The 16,508-nt window shown below is 38.1% G+C and overlaps 1 protein-coding gene across 2 annotated transcripts in view; it reads left to right on the forward strand.

The window, feature by feature from the left end:
• Window positions 1-16,508, forward strand: part of ITGA2 (integrin subunit alpha 2) — a 66,316-nt gene that overhangs the window by 35,112 nt on the left and 14,696 nt on the right. For both annotated transcript variants that reach the window (XM_040542247.1, XM_040542246.1), the window contains 12 exons: window positions 1,020-1,158; window positions 3,251-3,396; window positions 4,105-4,248; window positions 6,540-6,743; window positions 7,557-7,693; window positions 9,127-9,266; window positions 10,430-10,581; window positions 11,657-11,767; window positions 12,085-12,167; window positions 13,578-13,719; window positions 15,305-15,397; window positions 16,336-16,412. In XM_040542247.1, coding sequence (XP_040398181.1) covers window positions 1,020-1,158; window positions 3,251-3,396; window positions 4,105-4,248; window positions 6,540-6,743; window positions 7,557-7,693; window positions 9,127-9,266; window positions 10,430-10,581; window positions 11,657-11,767; window positions 12,085-12,167; window positions 13,578-13,719; window positions 15,305-15,397; window positions 16,336-16,412 — 1,568 coding nt within the window. The remainder of the gene's footprint in view (window positions 1-1,019; window positions 1,159-3,250; window positions 3,397-4,104; window positions 4,249-6,539; window positions 6,744-7,556; window positions 7,694-9,126; window positions 9,267-10,429; window positions 10,582-11,656; window positions 11,768-12,084; window positions 12,168-13,577; window positions 13,720-15,304; window positions 15,398-16,335; window positions 16,413-16,508) is intronic.

Genomic DNA, 16,508 nt, shown 5'->3' on the forward strand with positions numbered 1-16,508 from the left:
CTGGACAAGATTTATATAAATCAAGTCTGAAAATAATTGATCTAATATTTATAAAGTTAATGATATTTGCTTAAATTATATTTCCCTTAGAAATTAGAAAGGATAATAAATCAGGCATATATTTCATGATAATCAATTTTAAGATTATCTTGACCAAATCTCACTGTAAAATCCAAGTGTGGTTCATTTTTCAACTGAAAATATAGGAAGTTTTTCTTTTAGCCCTTAAAGATAATAAAATATTATTTTTTTAAGTCCCATGTTTGCACAAATTGATATTTTAACTTACTAAGTATCTGAAGCTAGGAAATAACACCACCACCACCATCACACACACACACAAAAAAAAATAGTCAAGTGTTTCTTCAGGGAAATTATGCATACTACTTTTATTGCAATTTTTTATGTCCTTATCTTGGTTCAGTAATGAATTTTAATAATGTGAATAATTAAATGACATTTGTTTTCTGTATACAGGTTTAAGTATTTATATATAAGCTTATTAATCTGGATTTTATATTTAACTGTTCTCTGGGATGTCTCCTTACAATACACCTACAGGATGAAATTTCTGACTTTTTCCAATAGCTTTTGTATGCCATCATTTGCACTTGTAATGGCAAAAAGTGGATTTTAGCTTTTTCTTACCATTTTGTTTGACAGTCTTTGGGGGATCATGAATGCATAAAAACATAGATTTAAAGCCCGACACTAGGGAAGACAGGCTTAGGAAATTATCAGGCTTTAAATAAGCCCATTCTTTTTTAGTGCCATGGAAGCTAAAGCTGACAGTTATCCTCTTGCAATAGAAGAGTGGTAATCCCCCTTAATAAGGTAGTAAAGTCCAGCATGTAAGTAAAAACTGGAAGTAACTCCCACCAACTGCTTGCAGTCATTAGACTGTACATCACTACCTTAAATACAGTGATGTTTTATGTAATTACATACGGTAACTTCAACTTCACTCATACTTCTGCTGAAATAGGGAGTTCTAAAATGTTGATTTTTATTTTTGAAAGGATGTTCTGCTGCTGGGTGCTGTTGGGGCTTATGACTGGAGTGGAACAGTGATTCAGGAGTCTTCAAACAGAGTCACCACCTTTCCAAGCAATGTGTTTGAGAAAATTCTGCAGGACAGAAATCATAGTTCATATCTAGGTAAGAGGCTGAAATGCAGAGCTGGAAATGTATCAAACCTTTGTTAAGATATTAAAGAAATCGGAAAATTCTCCTCTAGTTCCTGTTAACAACTGATTTGAGATGAAGAGAACTTTGCATCCAAAAATATTTCATTTACTGGACAAGAGAACATTGAGTGAAGTCTTTATTGTGTTTTTAAAATTCTATTCACATCAATGTGGTAGGCTGAAAAAAAACCAGGTTCTCTCACAAAAACAGTAAAGAAAAAAACACAGGATTTGAAAAAGACAGTGTATAATACTGTATAATCATATTGGATACCTTCTAGTTTAATATTTGTTTGTAATTCCTGAGTTGCATGTGGATGAGACATTGATTGACTCACTATAGTTTCATCTCTACTCACCCTTTTCTTGGCCTTTTCCAATACAGTTTATAGTTTTTGGCACATTGCTGCACTTTAACAGAGGTCTTATTTATAATCCCCATCTGTTTTCTGACTTATGGTTTTATGACCCAGTAAAGCCAGGAAGTTTGTCTTCTCAATTCATTGAAATGTTTTCTGCAAACCTACAATATGCCTGCTCTGGCAATTTATTCCTGAGCAATACAACTGCATTTATCAACTACGGTTTTCTTATCGATGAAGTTACTAAAAGAGATGCTATTTTTAACATTGGTATGTACTCTTTTCCCTGTGGATTAGCAGTACGTGTATCCAGCACAATGAATCACTACACCTACCTTAAAGACCAGTAGCTCTTTTGCATATCTGATCTCTTGAGATTTTCTGTTTTTCCCTTTTCTAGAGTAATTCTTAAAAGGTCAGGTCATTTCTGTTCAACATTTCCCCACTAGGCAGTTTCTAGAGTATTGTCCTTAATATTTTTGGAGCCAACAATGTCGGTGCCTTTTCTTACTGCACTATTGCTGTCCCCTCATTTATCTTATCCTCCTTCTGTTCCCCAGTAAGACCTCTCCATAGCACTGGAGACTTTAGCTCAAGCTAAAGGGTTGCTAGCACAGCACAGCTTGCTATTTTGGACCCCATTCTGCACTGCACCCTCTCACTTCCAATGGCTATATGCTGTATTAATTAATAATGTGGCCTTAACCTACAGAATAATGTCTTGTTTTGAAATTTTAGTCTCCATTGATGTTCTTTCCGTGGAAAAACATAATGACCACACACAAATCCAAATTATACCAATATGTGTAAAGATCAAGACATAATCCTTTTGGACTGTACTCCTTGCTTTGGACTGCATCTTGCTAAAGACGTGCATGTTCTGCCCAATCACAGGGATTTTGTTACTCAGTTTAAGTAAAGACTTTAGAAAGGATGATTTTGTTTTCTTGTCTTGAAATAAACCTGGTGTAATTAAATCACAGATAAGTAAAATATGTAGTAATACTAACTTTACAGTGCTAATACATGTGTAATGTCTTAGCAGGTATTAAAAGATGTTTCCATATGTTTCATATATGTTTTTTTCATATATGTTTTTTTCATATATGTTTTTTTCATATATGTTTTTTTCATATATGTTTTTTTCATATGTTTCCATATAAGCAAATAATGTTAGAATAATGGGAACGAGGATTAAAATCTTGAGAGAAGTTCAATCAACCTAAGCCCTTCAGCTGACAAACTGTTACTATGGTCTGTTGTATTCAGCCAAAGCACAGGGCTGTGGTTTTGTGATGTATGAGAAAATGCATTGAGAATTCTGTAGAAGCTAGGTGTTTGAAGCTGTGGTTTGAAGGCTGGCTCAAAAGTTGTTCTCATGTTTCTCTATTCCTTCATTCCCAGGATACTCTTTACACTCTATGTCCTTCATAAGCATGATAATCTTGTGGTCTGTGTTTGACTGGATAGGCCAGGCTGTTGTCCATGCTATTCTGCAAACATGCTTCAACTTGATCTGTGTGTGCTCTCTCTAGAAGACTACTGCAAGTTTGATGCGTATGTGACAGCTTAGCTTCCCATCTGGAAGTACCATTCTCTGTCACTAATGCACCAGGTTGATTCATCCTCTGTGCCTTTATGAGCTGACAAATTGTAGTTAATGGTCTCTCACACATACTAAATGTTGGCTTTTTCCCCCAGGTTATTCTGTTGCTGTTCTCTCAACTCAGAGCTCTGTCTATTTTGTTGCTGGTGCACCCAGATCCAACTACACTGGCAGAGTAGTGGTTTATGATGTTGACAGACATGGTAATATCGCAATTGTGCAGTCCCAGAGGGGCGAGCAGGCAAGTATATTTTGGTCATGAATGCAGATTTTGAAGGCATCTGTTTTTATCAACACAGTAGTAGACAGCAGTGCGTTTGTTTTGAAAATTCCTCTTTCTTGCAATGCATTTAGAATCCTGCTTGCATTTGTCTCTGCCATTAGACTGTTTCAATGAGATTAATTCTTCAACAGCATTTCAGGAAGTCATTCAACTAGTGGTAAAAGATAATATACAAAACCTGTTAACGTATCATTCTGTCGATGCTTCTAAGTGGGAGAGACTCGATGAGCTCCACTCTTCCTGAGAAGCTGTGAAGTTGATGACATCAAAAGAAAGATTTGGAAGTTCATTCTCTTTTTCACTATTTGGGAAAGGACGGAAAGCCTTTTGCTTTGCTTTGCTTTGCTTTGCTTTGTAAGAAAAGGATTGGGTAGTTTTACCTGTGCAGTTTAATATAAAAAGTATACCTTCCTTAGCTTGTTCTGTTTTCATTCATATTGTTGAGTGGTAAAGCCATAGCAGCAGCTACTGGGCAGAAACAGTGGACACAGTAAGGATATGATTCTTCAGACACTAGAGTATCTTATACAGCAATTTCATCCCAGTGGGTGGTTTCATTAGTGCTGGACTATTTCAAGTATAAGAGTTTTCTGGTTCAGATGCTAAAACATTATTATACCTTGTAAAATCCACGTACAAACACAATTTTCTTATTACTGATTTCAGATTGGTTCCTACTTTGGCAGTGTGGTGTGTTCAGTGGATGTTAACAAGGATTCTGTGACAGATGTGCTGCTTGTAGGTGCACCAATGTTTATGAATGACCTGAAAAAAGAGGAAGGGAGAGTATACATGTTTTCCATCACAAAGGTAAGAACAGCACTATAGTAAAGCTGGTATTGGCTTCCTGCATACCCATCCGTAATAAGTGCTGGCATTTTCATTTTCAGCTGAAGAATTTACTGTTTTTCCCTGAACTAGAGTTTTACCAAGGCAGTTCAAACTGCAGTAGTACTTATTGACAATGTCTCTTCTATTTCAGAAGAGTGATCCCTGTACCCAAATCCAACCTGTTCAGACTCACTCGATCTGGCATTGCTTAGCACTATCTTGCAAAGCAGACTGGCCACAGCTACACTAAAAATCCCTTGTCACCATATTTTGGGCCCTTAAGTCACTATTTTGTGTATCTTTTTCAAAGTGTTTGAAATACTGACAGCAGTACTTTTATAATGAGAAATTGTGTGTGCTTTTTCTGGGGTGTAATGTGAGGGCAGGGTTAGGTGATGCAGACTGCCTGTTCAGAGGACTGCAGAATGAGCCTTTCCCAGTGCAGTCTTGCCTGTCGTGCTTTTCAGAAGCAGCTGCAAGCTTTCACTAGAACCACTTGTGGATGTAATCTGGTAATAAACCAGTAGGACCAGCCTGAAATAGAGCAACAAGGCAAGTCAGTAGCTAAGCAGTATTAGTGATTAGGGGCTGGCTGCTATAGGTTCCTCCCTGGCCCTGGTTTTAAACATTGTGCTAGGCACAGTACATGAATCATAGAATGGTTTGGGTTGGAGGGGACCTTAAAGACCATCTACTTCCAGCCCAATGTCATGGACAGGGATGCCAACCACTGGATCAGGTTGCCCAGGGCCCCATCCAGCCTGGCTTTGAACACTTCCAGGGATGAATATAACACAAGGTTGACCGTTTCTCTGGAATGTTTAGCTCAAGGCTTTTGCTAACCAATTTTTTGCCATTTGATTTTGGGAAGTCAGTTTAACACCTAACAGTACTCCCAAAACCATTTTATAAATGTTTTTCTGCCAACGCGTTGTTTCATGGACGTTCACACTGAGTGGTCACTATTAGTCATGTTGTCTCCTTTGTCAGCAAAGCCATGTTATTCACTTGATGCCTGCCTGACTCTTTTTTTTATTCAGACCTGTGGTGTTTTCAGAATGTTCAAAAGTGCCAGAGTCTTCAGGACGGTTAATATAGGCAGTCTTGCAAACAATTGTGGATGTCTGAATATGCAAAGAAAGTTTTTCTGATTGAGGGCACGTATTAGAGAAAATTGCATTTTTCCTAGGTAAATTGCAGTCATATAAGCAGAGATGAAGTACCATCCTCTTCAGAGCAACTCACAGTCAGATAGATCATCCTGGAGCAACATGAAAGTGTATCCTAGGGCAATTACATGGTAGACAACCTGCTGGACGTAGCACTGTTGGCAGCTGACACTGGTCACTGTGACTGTGGAACTGCGCTATTGTGACTGTAGACACAAAATACAGAAGAAAAGGAATTTTTTACATGTTTCGAAAATGAATACATTGAATAACAACTCTTTGACAACAATTTGTCTGTGACAAGTTTTGGATTTAAAATTATATAAAAGTTCAGTATAATGAGAGAATGATTAAAATTAATAAAAAATAAATAAAGAACCTGTACTTGTGTAACTGTGTCTATGTTGCGTAAATTATACTTTTCTACTCATTTTTAAAAAATAACTTGGCTGGTACTTTTAAATTTTAAGCACAGTGCGATGACTGAGGTTAAAGATGAGAGTCATACTTGCCAAGGAGTTGAATTTAACTTAATGTGATTATTTAAGTAAATGTGATTATTTAACTCTAAAGATCTCCAACCTTTCTTTCCTCATTGGCACTGGAGAGGTCAGGAGTTCACCATTTGGACACATGTTTTTTGCATTAGTTTAGTTAGGAAATTTCATTTCTGTTTCAAAGAATTATGTCCAGTTACATAATTTCCATTTCCTCTGCATAAAAACTGGTAATCCAAAACTGGAAACTGTATTTTTCAATGTATTGTGAAACTTTAGAACAGTCAGATGAGGACAGTGAGAGCATTTAAGCTTCATACATATGGTTATATTTGCTGTTAGTGCTCTGCATAGCATGCTTTAATTTTGCTGTGTAATGCTTGCCAAGACTCTGAGACAAACTGAGGCAAACTGAATGGGCAATACAATGGGGAAGGAATTCAGGGTTGAGCAGTCTGAGGAGAATGTATTGGGAGAGGAAAAAAAACCACCAACAAACAAACAAAACAACAAAAGAAACAATGCACATAGATACTGCTCCTATGTCTAATCTGGTGCAATGATAGTTATGTTTTTGCTTTTTCTTCTTTTTCCCTTTTTAAAGGGAATTTTGGATCAACAGGAACTCTTGGAGGGTCCACAAGGGTCAGAAAATGCTCGCTTTGGATCAGCAATCACAGCACTTGCAGACATTGATTTGGATGGCTTTAATGATGTTGTAATAGGTGCACCACTGGAAAATCAAAACTCTGGAGCAATTTATATTTACAATGGATTTCAAAAGAGTATACGTACCAAATATTCTCAGGTAAATAACTGTTGTATAATGCTGTACTTCAGACATGTTAGAGGAAAACTGAAGGATTTTCTATCCTTTTCTTGGCTACTACTTCATAATCTTAAAGTAGTATTGTAATTTTTGTGGTTTATTCCAAGTTTTGTGCCCTCCCCCCCCCCCTTCAATTCAGCTGTCAACACATCCTGGATGATATTGTTGTGGTGCTTTCAGCTGAAGTATGCAAAGGAAAAGGGCTTGCAAGGTGCTGTACCTGAGCCTCTCATAATTTGGTATGTGTGTGTGAAGTTGGCTAATTTCCTATACCGTTTTTGACAAAAACCCATTATTCAAAGCTGAAGTACAACAATGAAGATTTTATAAATTCCAGCTCTGTAAATTTAAAAAAAAAAAAAAAAGTGGTATTTGCAGAAAAGTATTTCAAGGGTCTTTGCATATCTCATATATTAACATAATGGTAATAATTTTAATGTCACTGTCCATGCTGACTTTCTGGTCACAGAAAGTATTTGTCAGAAGTCCTGTTAGGATTCCTATTCTTTGAGTTGCTCAATGTAAGATGGAAAAATTTTCCAGTAAGTACTAGCTGGCATAAAGCAGTCAGTTAGTTGATTTACTACCAAGACAGAAAAATCTAGTCCATTGTCTGCTCCAACAGGGGAGGAAAAAGTGCTTAAAAGCATTTGAGAAAACATCCACACAGGTTTTTTGTTTAAACAATATATTACGTATTCAGAGAATATCTGCAAAAATCCATTGCTTGGGCTGGTATCTACAGACTTAAACGCTCTTGTGGCAATTTAGTAACCAAACTCTCTTTCCCAGAAAATTTTAGGATCGGATCCTGCTTTTGGAAAACAGCTCCAATTCTTTGGAAGATCAGTAGATGGCCATAGAGACTTAGATGACGATGACATTACTGATGTATCAGTTGGTGCTGATGGAAAAGTGGTTCTGCTTTGGTTAGTAAACTCTTTTAGAAAAGCTACACTTAATGTTTCAGATGCCAGTTAAGCATTTACTTAATTAAACAGCAAAACAAACAACAAAAAGCTCTTTTATTCTATGTGTTCTGCACTAACATGCTTAATGCCTTGTCACTACTATTACAGAGCTGAAAAACGGCGTTGGACTTGTCTAACAGACATGACAAGCCAATCTAGGGGGCAGAGCAAGGCTGCATGGGGGAAGCCAGGTGGCAGGGGCTGCTGAGAGGGATGCAGGCAGGGATGGGGAGGGTTGGGAGACGTGTGAGGGCATGTGGTCCACAGGAAAAGGCTGGTAAATAGGAATGGGGCTTGCTGGGCAGTATTTGAAACAGCAGATCATACTTCAATAGCTGCAGTGTAATTTTGATAGCTGTGTCTACTGAGATAGACAAAACCCCTTCCCACACAACCTGCGTGACCTTTACTAGCTGGCAGGCTGATCTCTAGGAAACAGTAGTCCTGCAGGGTGAGGACAGAGAGCAGTGAAACAGAGTTGGCATCTACTTCTGGCAAGAACACTATCTTTTCTGGCATGTGGACTTTACCAGTGCGGTCAGAGTGCTTTTACAAAATAAAAAAGAAAGGCTTCACAGAACCCAAATCTTGTGGCTCCCTAAGTACCACTATTTCCATGAGGAGCTAAGTTAAAATGTAGCTTGCTCTCCAGTCTGTCACCCATCTTCTAGCCTGAGGCTCCCCATTCTAACAAGAAAAAATCACTCTATTGCTACTTATTTCATAATAAAACAAGATTATACAAAATGAATGATCAGTTTGGACCCTTGACCCATGACAGAACTCCTGTTGGTGCTGATAAGGATTGCATTAAAGAAAATTACGCTCCTTGGATTATCAGCAGTTATTTCAATTAGATTAATGAAGATTTTTTCCTTCACTCCAACATTTGGTCTGATTAACAAGTTTCACTTTTGATTAAAGTGTTTGTTTTTACACGTAGGGTTCCTTTGAAACCGTTCTTCAAAATCTTGATTAATTTCATGAAAGTTGTTTTTCTGACAAATAAGGATGCAATTAAAATGAAGAACTACCCTTCTTTGCCTTCCTAGAGGAGCTGAATGACTTCTGTAAAGGAGCAGAAGAAGGCTACTTGTTGGGAAAACAGGGAATGGTCTTCATTCTGTTATCTTAAGGGAATAGGTAGGGCGTTAGGGTAAAGACATTGATTATCCATTAATTTGATGTGATAAATTACTTATTTTAATTACTGAAAGCTACCATATCAATAAACTCAGTTACATGCAAAGAAAAATAATTTTACCAGTGCCATAAAATGTGTTTACATTCAGAACCCAAAAGATCAATGTTACATTTACATGCAGAAAACAGCTTCTAAGCTACCCAGTGCTCTTGAAAATCACATATAACCTTTTAAAAATATTTTTCAGGTCACAAAGCATTGCAAATGTGTCTATAATTGCCTCATTTAAACCTGAGAAAATCAGTCTGCTGAACAAGAACACAGAAATAACTGTCAAAATATGTTTTCAGGCTACATTTAGACCTGCTAACAGAAATAATCAAGTAGGTAAGAGTGTTTCAATGACTTGTTTTATATTAATTTCTTCAGAAGTCCATTATTCAAATGAGTAGTGGAAATACTGCATTAAATGTCAAGGAAGGTGAAATCACTATAAAATTTAAGTGCTTAAGAAAGTGTTTTAAAGACCTACTGTCATCAGTGCCTCCATAACCTTTGATAAATGAGGACTTAACAATATAAGGAAGAGCTGTCCACCAAAACCCAGAAAATGTCATTACTGAGAAGCTTTTATTTATATAATATATATATATATATATGTATATCCTTTGCTCACTAATTCTATCATTTTTCTTCAGCTGGTATCACTCAGATATGGCAAGACACTTTAGGAAGGGTAACTGGGTATCTTTGGAGAATGCTCCTTGTGGGGACAGAGTCTTTGTGAGCTAATGGTTTCAACAGCAGCCTGCAGACTTCTCTTCTCTCTGGCAAGCACAAAAATAATTCAGCACAAAACTTCTTCAGCACAAAGTTAATTTCCATAAGTTCAATGCAGATAGATCTCCATGGGGAGAACCTCTTTTCAGAGAACAGTAGAGCACCAAATATTTCTGAGACCAACACTGGTGCCTCATGAAGCTATTTAGTTAAACATTTGTGTTGTGGATAACACCAGTTGAACTGCTGCAGTGTTACATACAGTGCCTTTAGGAACTTCTGATTTTTAGTAATAAAATAAAGGTGAACTTCCACAGTGTATTAGTCATCATATGAAGAGAAGACGAATTATGATGTGGTTGAAGAGAAGATGCAGGTTTTCTTTATAGCCTCCTCAGAACTGAGGGATATGGTTTCAAGGCTTCTTTACCTGCTGTAATCCTGGCACTGCTGGCTGGCTCCTTGCCTGAGTTGTGGGCTCAGACATCTGAGACACCTCAGACATCAATCAGTGGAGACCAGATTGATTGTCATTTAATGTGCTCTCTGTGGATGAGAACTTACTTCAGGATTTAAACCTATTAGACTGACTTGGAAAACACAAGGGAAAACTTTATCATTTTGTGAATGCTCTGTGTTTAGCAAACCATGAAAAAAGTAAAATATTTATATTGGTTTGGAAAGCCTGATCATTCTGTAATGCTGGACGTAGTAGTGAGATCATAAGCAGTAAGGCTGAGCAAAAAAAAGTACTATTATTCTTTTTGTAGCTATAAAGTATAATGCAACACTGGATGCAGATCTCCAGTCCTCTAGAGTGACTTCCAGAGGATTGTTCAAAGAAAATAATGAAAGGTACATGCAGAGGGATCTTGTGGTACGTCATGAAAAGAATTGTGTTCATGACATCTTCAACGTACAGGTAAGTGCAACTGCAAGGAGCCTCATGACAAAAATGATCAGAGGAAGGTGTTGATGAATTTTATGTCTGTAAGATAAATTTAATTCATGATTTAAGTTTCTCAAGTTCCCCAGTAATAAAAAATACAGAATACGAAGATGATTTCAAAGAAACTAATAACTGACTTATTTAGCACAGGTGTTAAGGACAGTAGAGGCCATTGTTAATTATGTACTTCAGCTCTGATGTAACACAGAGCTCGTAGTCCATAGTTTCAATAGATTTTAATTTACCTTTCAGTAGATTCTTCCATAAAGAATCCTCCATAATATATGCAAATGTTTTATCTCAGATTAACAACATTTCAGGTGGGCTTCTCATCCATGCTAGCCCTAAGTATACACAAGCTGTATTTGGGAAAAATAAAAATAAAAAAACATCCACCATTTCCTAGTACCAAAGACCAAATGCAGCAGCACTGAGACTTGCAGTAAGCCCTCTGCATTGTGCTAGGTCAGGTAGTTAAAAAGCAAAAGGACTGATACATGCTTTGCTTTGCAATATTTGCAAACCACCAAGGTCAGAGCTGAATAATAAATAGGAATGTTTTCACATCCCTCTTTCTGATACTTCCTTCTTTTATTCATTGCATACCCAAATACTGTGAGGACAGATATTTTTGACTTGTTGGTCACATCTAGTGTCATTGTAGAGCCATGAGCTAGAAGAGTATTTACCCAGAACCAAGAAGCAGAAGAGACACGAGGGGTATTGTGTTTTAGTCCTGCCCAGGCCCAGCTGCTCTGTGTGATGGCAAAGCAAAGTGGAATAGGAATTTGATTTCAGCTGCCAGGTGAGAAGAAAAATCACTTGCTGGTGGCTTTTGAGAGCCAGCTTCCACAGATGCAGACAGTCTGCGTGTTCCTTAGCCCTAGAAGTTAGTGTGATGAGTAGAGTTTCTAGGAATGTTTAAAAGTCTACGTTGTTACTTCCTTTCTAGAGCAAGTATTACTACACGTTATCAATTTACAGCAGAGTTACCAGTTTTGCACTGTTTGCTGTGCTGACAGCTATCATATGAACATGTGTTATACAGGAACCTTCTGATGCAGTGAATTCTCTTAGTTTGCGTGTTGACATTGGCCTTACAAATCCTGGCTCCAACCCTGTCCTCGATATATATTCTCCAACATCTGTGGCCTACAGTGTAAGTATACAGCCTTACTATTGGAAGAGACCTGGCTATACTTCTGTGCATAACGTGTGCCCCCTCAAACATGCACATACCAAAATGCTACGTACAAATAAAAACTGGTGTTCTAGTTAAGTCACTGGACTGAAAGCAGGCACCAGTACTTTTATACCTTGGAATTGCATGGGCTCTTAATGCTATTTGAAGGGACTTTCTCATCAGCAAAATAACAATGTGCTTCCCCTCAAAGGCGTTTAAGACTGCTGTGACTAGATAATTTTAAAGTACAGCACTGTCATTCAGGATTATTTTTATTATTATTTGTTTTGTAGATTCCTTTTATTAAAGACTGTGGTGAAGATGAACTTTGTATCTGTGATCTTGTTCTGAAAGTCCAGCAGAAGGGAGATCACAGGTAAGAGCTGAATAAGTGGAATTGGTGGCGTATGGTGTTTTCTTAGTTTTCATAGGTTGTTTTTTCTATAGGCTCTGGATGAATTTCTTCAGAATATCTTTCTAGTTCAACATCTACTTAGAATCATAGAATCATCATAGAATCATAGAATGGTTTGGGTTGGATGGGACCTTAAATATCAGCTAGCTCCTTCTCCTCAGGGCTGCTTTCAGTCCATTCTCTGCCCAGCCTGTATTTGTGCTTGGGATTGCTCCAACCCAGAGGCAGGACCTTGCACTTGCCTCGTTAAACTCCATGAGGTTTGCACAGGCCCACCTCTCAAGCCTGCCCAGGTCCCTCTGGATGGCATCCCTTCCCTCCTGCGTGTCGACTGCACCACACAGCTTGGTGTCATTGGCAAACTTGCTGAGGTTGCACTTGATCCCACTGTCCATGTCACCAACAAAGATGGTAAACGGCTCTGGTCCCAGTACTGACCCCTGAGGAACACTACTCATCACTGATCTCCACTTGGACATTGAGCCATTGACCGCAACACTTTGAGTGTGACCATCCAGCCAATTTCTTACCCACCGAGTGGTCAATCCATCAAATCCATGTCTCTCCAGTTTAGAGACAAGGATATCATGGGGGACAGTGTCAAATGCTTTGCACAAGTCCAGGTAGACGATGTCAGTTGCTCTTTCTCTATCTATGCTACTTAGAAATAGCAGAGGGGAGGAAAAAAAAATGTTAGTATTTCTGTCTAAATAACTAGTCAAGGAAAAAGAGGAGCAATATGATAACAGATACAGAAGTAGGATTCTTGTCAGTGTAGACAAACTTGATTTTTGGTAGATTAGAGATGAGTAGACGGTGAGGATTCAGAAGAGTCAGGTCTGGCTGTCTGCTGTCAGAAAAGGAAGTGTGCTGGGGGAGCAGCTGTGGCTGTTTCAGTCCCTCCTGCGAGGAGCAGTGGGGATTCTGCATCAGGCTACACTACCGGGTAGCAGAGAGCAGCTCTTTGGGCAGCACATAATCCAGAACCATATATTTACACACATATATTTACAGTATGCAGAAAGACTGGCTTCTTCTGGAGCTGCCATATGACTCAGCCAGCCATTCTCTGCCCACCTTCTCACCAGGGTGGAAACCTTGAAAATTCAGCAAAGTGATTATGACTGTACAGAATCAAGGTCCCAAAATTTAAGATGACATTAATTCTATTTGGTTTTAAAAAACACCATCACAGAGTTTCTCATGTCAAAGCGTTTAGAAAGCAGAAGGTTTACGCGTATAGAACATAGGAAATGTCTTGCTGTGCTTGTTATTCTTTGTTGACTAGAGGCAACACAGTTTGATACGTTTTCATGATCCACAGCTGTTCTGGTACCTCCGTTTACAACATTGAACTTTACTTTCCAACAGCAAACAGCAGTTCATTGTCAGCAGCAAAAACAAAAGACTAACATTCAACGTGAACTTGAGAAATAAAAGAGAAAATGCATATAATACCAGAATCCAGGCTACATTTTCAGACAACTTGTTTTTTGCTTCTTCATCTTTACCGGTATGTGGTACTCATCTTCACTGTTTCTGTTATTGCCACTGATTTTTCCAGCTACTCAGGAAAACATTTTACATTTTTTTCTTTCTATTAGTGCCTGTCCCAGGAAAGGAGAATGTGTGTGCAAACCTCTCTCCCAATTTATTTTCTTGGCTACCAGAATTATTCCCTTCAGCATATCAGTTTATATAGGTCAAGGAGAGACACTACCAACTCAGCATAAAAATTGGCAACCTGTTGATTTTGACCTCACCTCAGTATTTCAGTCATCTTTTCCTCACTTTAGGCCTTGGAACCCACATCTGCTGATTGACTCCCAACAACGTACCTGAATGCAGTTGCTGTTGCCACAGGGAATTCATATCTGATAAATCAAGCATGCAGCATGGATGCACCTTTAAAGCACAGGCTTTAGATCTAGAAATGGTGTTACTGCCAAAGCCATGTATTTCAGCTAGACAGTTAATCAGATTGAAATGATTGCTATACCAGAAACTCTTCTTATAATGAATTGTGTCTTAGAAAAGGAAAATAAAGGAATTTTACAGACTATTTTAGAGAGTGCAATAAATCTTTAATCTGAATTGTTACTTCTAAACAATTCATGTAGGATGAAATCCAGACTTGAGTGGATTTCTGCTGTCAGGCTGCTACTGGAGAGGTGTCTGATAATACTAGGGGTGAAATCTAGAGCCATACTGAAGGGAGAGGAGGGATGGGAGCATTCATCACTGCCCAAGAGCTGCGTTTTCCTGAAGAGTGGACTGGCAGAAGTACTCCATGAAGTGCTGAGGTTGCTCCTCTACCTCTCTATCCTTGTCCAACAAAATTACTCGTGCCACTCATGTAAAAAGACCACACCAGAGCTATGATTTTCTTCTGCTTTAAAAGTCCATTTGATTAGAATTCTTTCAGCCTGCAATTGAAGGTTTTGGCTCCCAAAATGTGCCTGTTTCAAAGCGGAGAATTTTTATTTTTTTTTGTCAGAGCGTAAGTCATGAATGTAAGTGTCTGGTAGGGATGTGTTTAACAAAAAACAGTGCATTTTAATTAATTCTTCTCAATGTTATGATAACTGGCTATGGTCTATGAGTTTGTCTTTGATGTGAGATGATGACATGCAAAATTTTCTGCAAGTAATAAATAAACTTTTATGTATTGTAGACTTTCCTACAAAAAGTATAGAGTTCTCCTCTGCACACTAAATTCTACAGTGAGAGTAGTTAACTGTCTCTCAGGTCATGCAAATATGACTGTAAAAATTTTGTAGTAATACTGTAAAAAGCATGGTAAGAGAATGCAGTAGGCAGCCTGTACTCTGGTCTGTATTCCTTCTTCCAAGTGCAGCACAAAATTCTGACAAGATCATTAGAGCCAGGACACAGGACCAGTCCTTATCCCACCTTCTCCTCCCTCACCCCTAGCCCTGCCTCTCTTCCCCAGCCATCTCATCTTTAGGAACTACTGCTGTAACACTTAGTTGTACTACCCCTTAGTCTAACACAGGTCCTGTTGAAGATGCAAGTTGTGAATTTCCTGTCTTTTATCAAAAACTGTCATTAAGATGACTTTTCTGTTTCCTCTGCAGAGCGATGGGACTGAAGTCTCATGTCAGACAGGAGCAACACAAACTACTGTCATTTGCCAAATAAGCTATCCAGTTTTCCGAACAGGACAACAGGTACAAATTTAAATAACCTTGTGTGATACTCCAAAGCATTGTTGTTGTTGTTTTGCCCTTTATATGCATGTACTGGTGGCGAGCATTTTTAGATATGGCAATTGTTAACTTCTCGTGGGTTTCAGGGGCACTAAAAGAAGCAAACTAAGGGCTAAATTTTTGTGACCAGCCTACCAGATTAAACGCAAGAAAAAAAAATCTAAAGCAATCTAAAGCACATTTCTTTCCACCCATGGATCCTCTGTAGCTTTGTAACTCTTGGAGGGTGAAGGCTGGGGACTCAGAGCAGTCAGGCATTGTGCATAGTCTCTCGGGAGCTCAGCACAATTCCATCAGATTGAGATGAGAGGGGAAGCCCACACATCCCTAGGATAGATCATATAAACTTTTTCTCATATATCCCATAAAATTTGGGGATATCCCTGTTTTTATGGATCTTAATCTCTTATTTCCGTGGGGCAAAAGAAAAATAGGCTTCCAAGCTCAATTGGAGCAATAAGAAACTTGCCAGGGGTAATATATAAATATGACGTTCTGCAAAATCAAAATAATAAAAAAATAAAAATAAAAAGCTTGTTTATTCTGGACTTTTAATGGCATTCATCAAAGCGAACCTGTTGCAATGAATCAAATTAAAATGTAAATAAAAAGCTTGTGTAAGTGCTGGCTTTTAAAAATGTGACTGAAGCAATGCAAACACCTTTTGTTGCAGCTTGTAGCTAGTCATGTATCATTTGAAAATGCACGTAGCTAATGTTTACAAAACGATGTCAATTTGTACGTAAGAGAGAAAAAAGATTCTGTAGTATTCGAGATTACTGAAATAGTACACAGAAATAGGAAAATTCAGTTACAGAGGGCAACTCTAGATGTTTGCACATGGGAATAATTGTGTTGCTATTGCTAAGTGCTCTTGGTGTTCCTCGTCTCTTCCACAGGTATCTTTTGATATTAGTTTTGATTTTAACCTGAAAAATCTTCAGAATATGGCTGTTCTAAGTTTTCATGCCTTGAGGTAAAGTATGTAATTTTATGAAAGCAAATTTTGTATTAATACCATATTTGTTCAAAATAATATTGTAACACCTGACTTAAATGCGTTTTGATAAAC

This window comes from Cygnus olor, chromosome Z (genome assembly GCF_009769625.2).
Source record: "Cygnus olor isolate bCygOlo1 chromosome Z, bCygOlo1.pri.v2, whole genome shotgun sequence".
Classification (NCBI taxonomy): Eukaryota; Metazoa; Chordata; class Aves; order Anseriformes; family Anatidae; genus Cygnus; species Cygnus olor.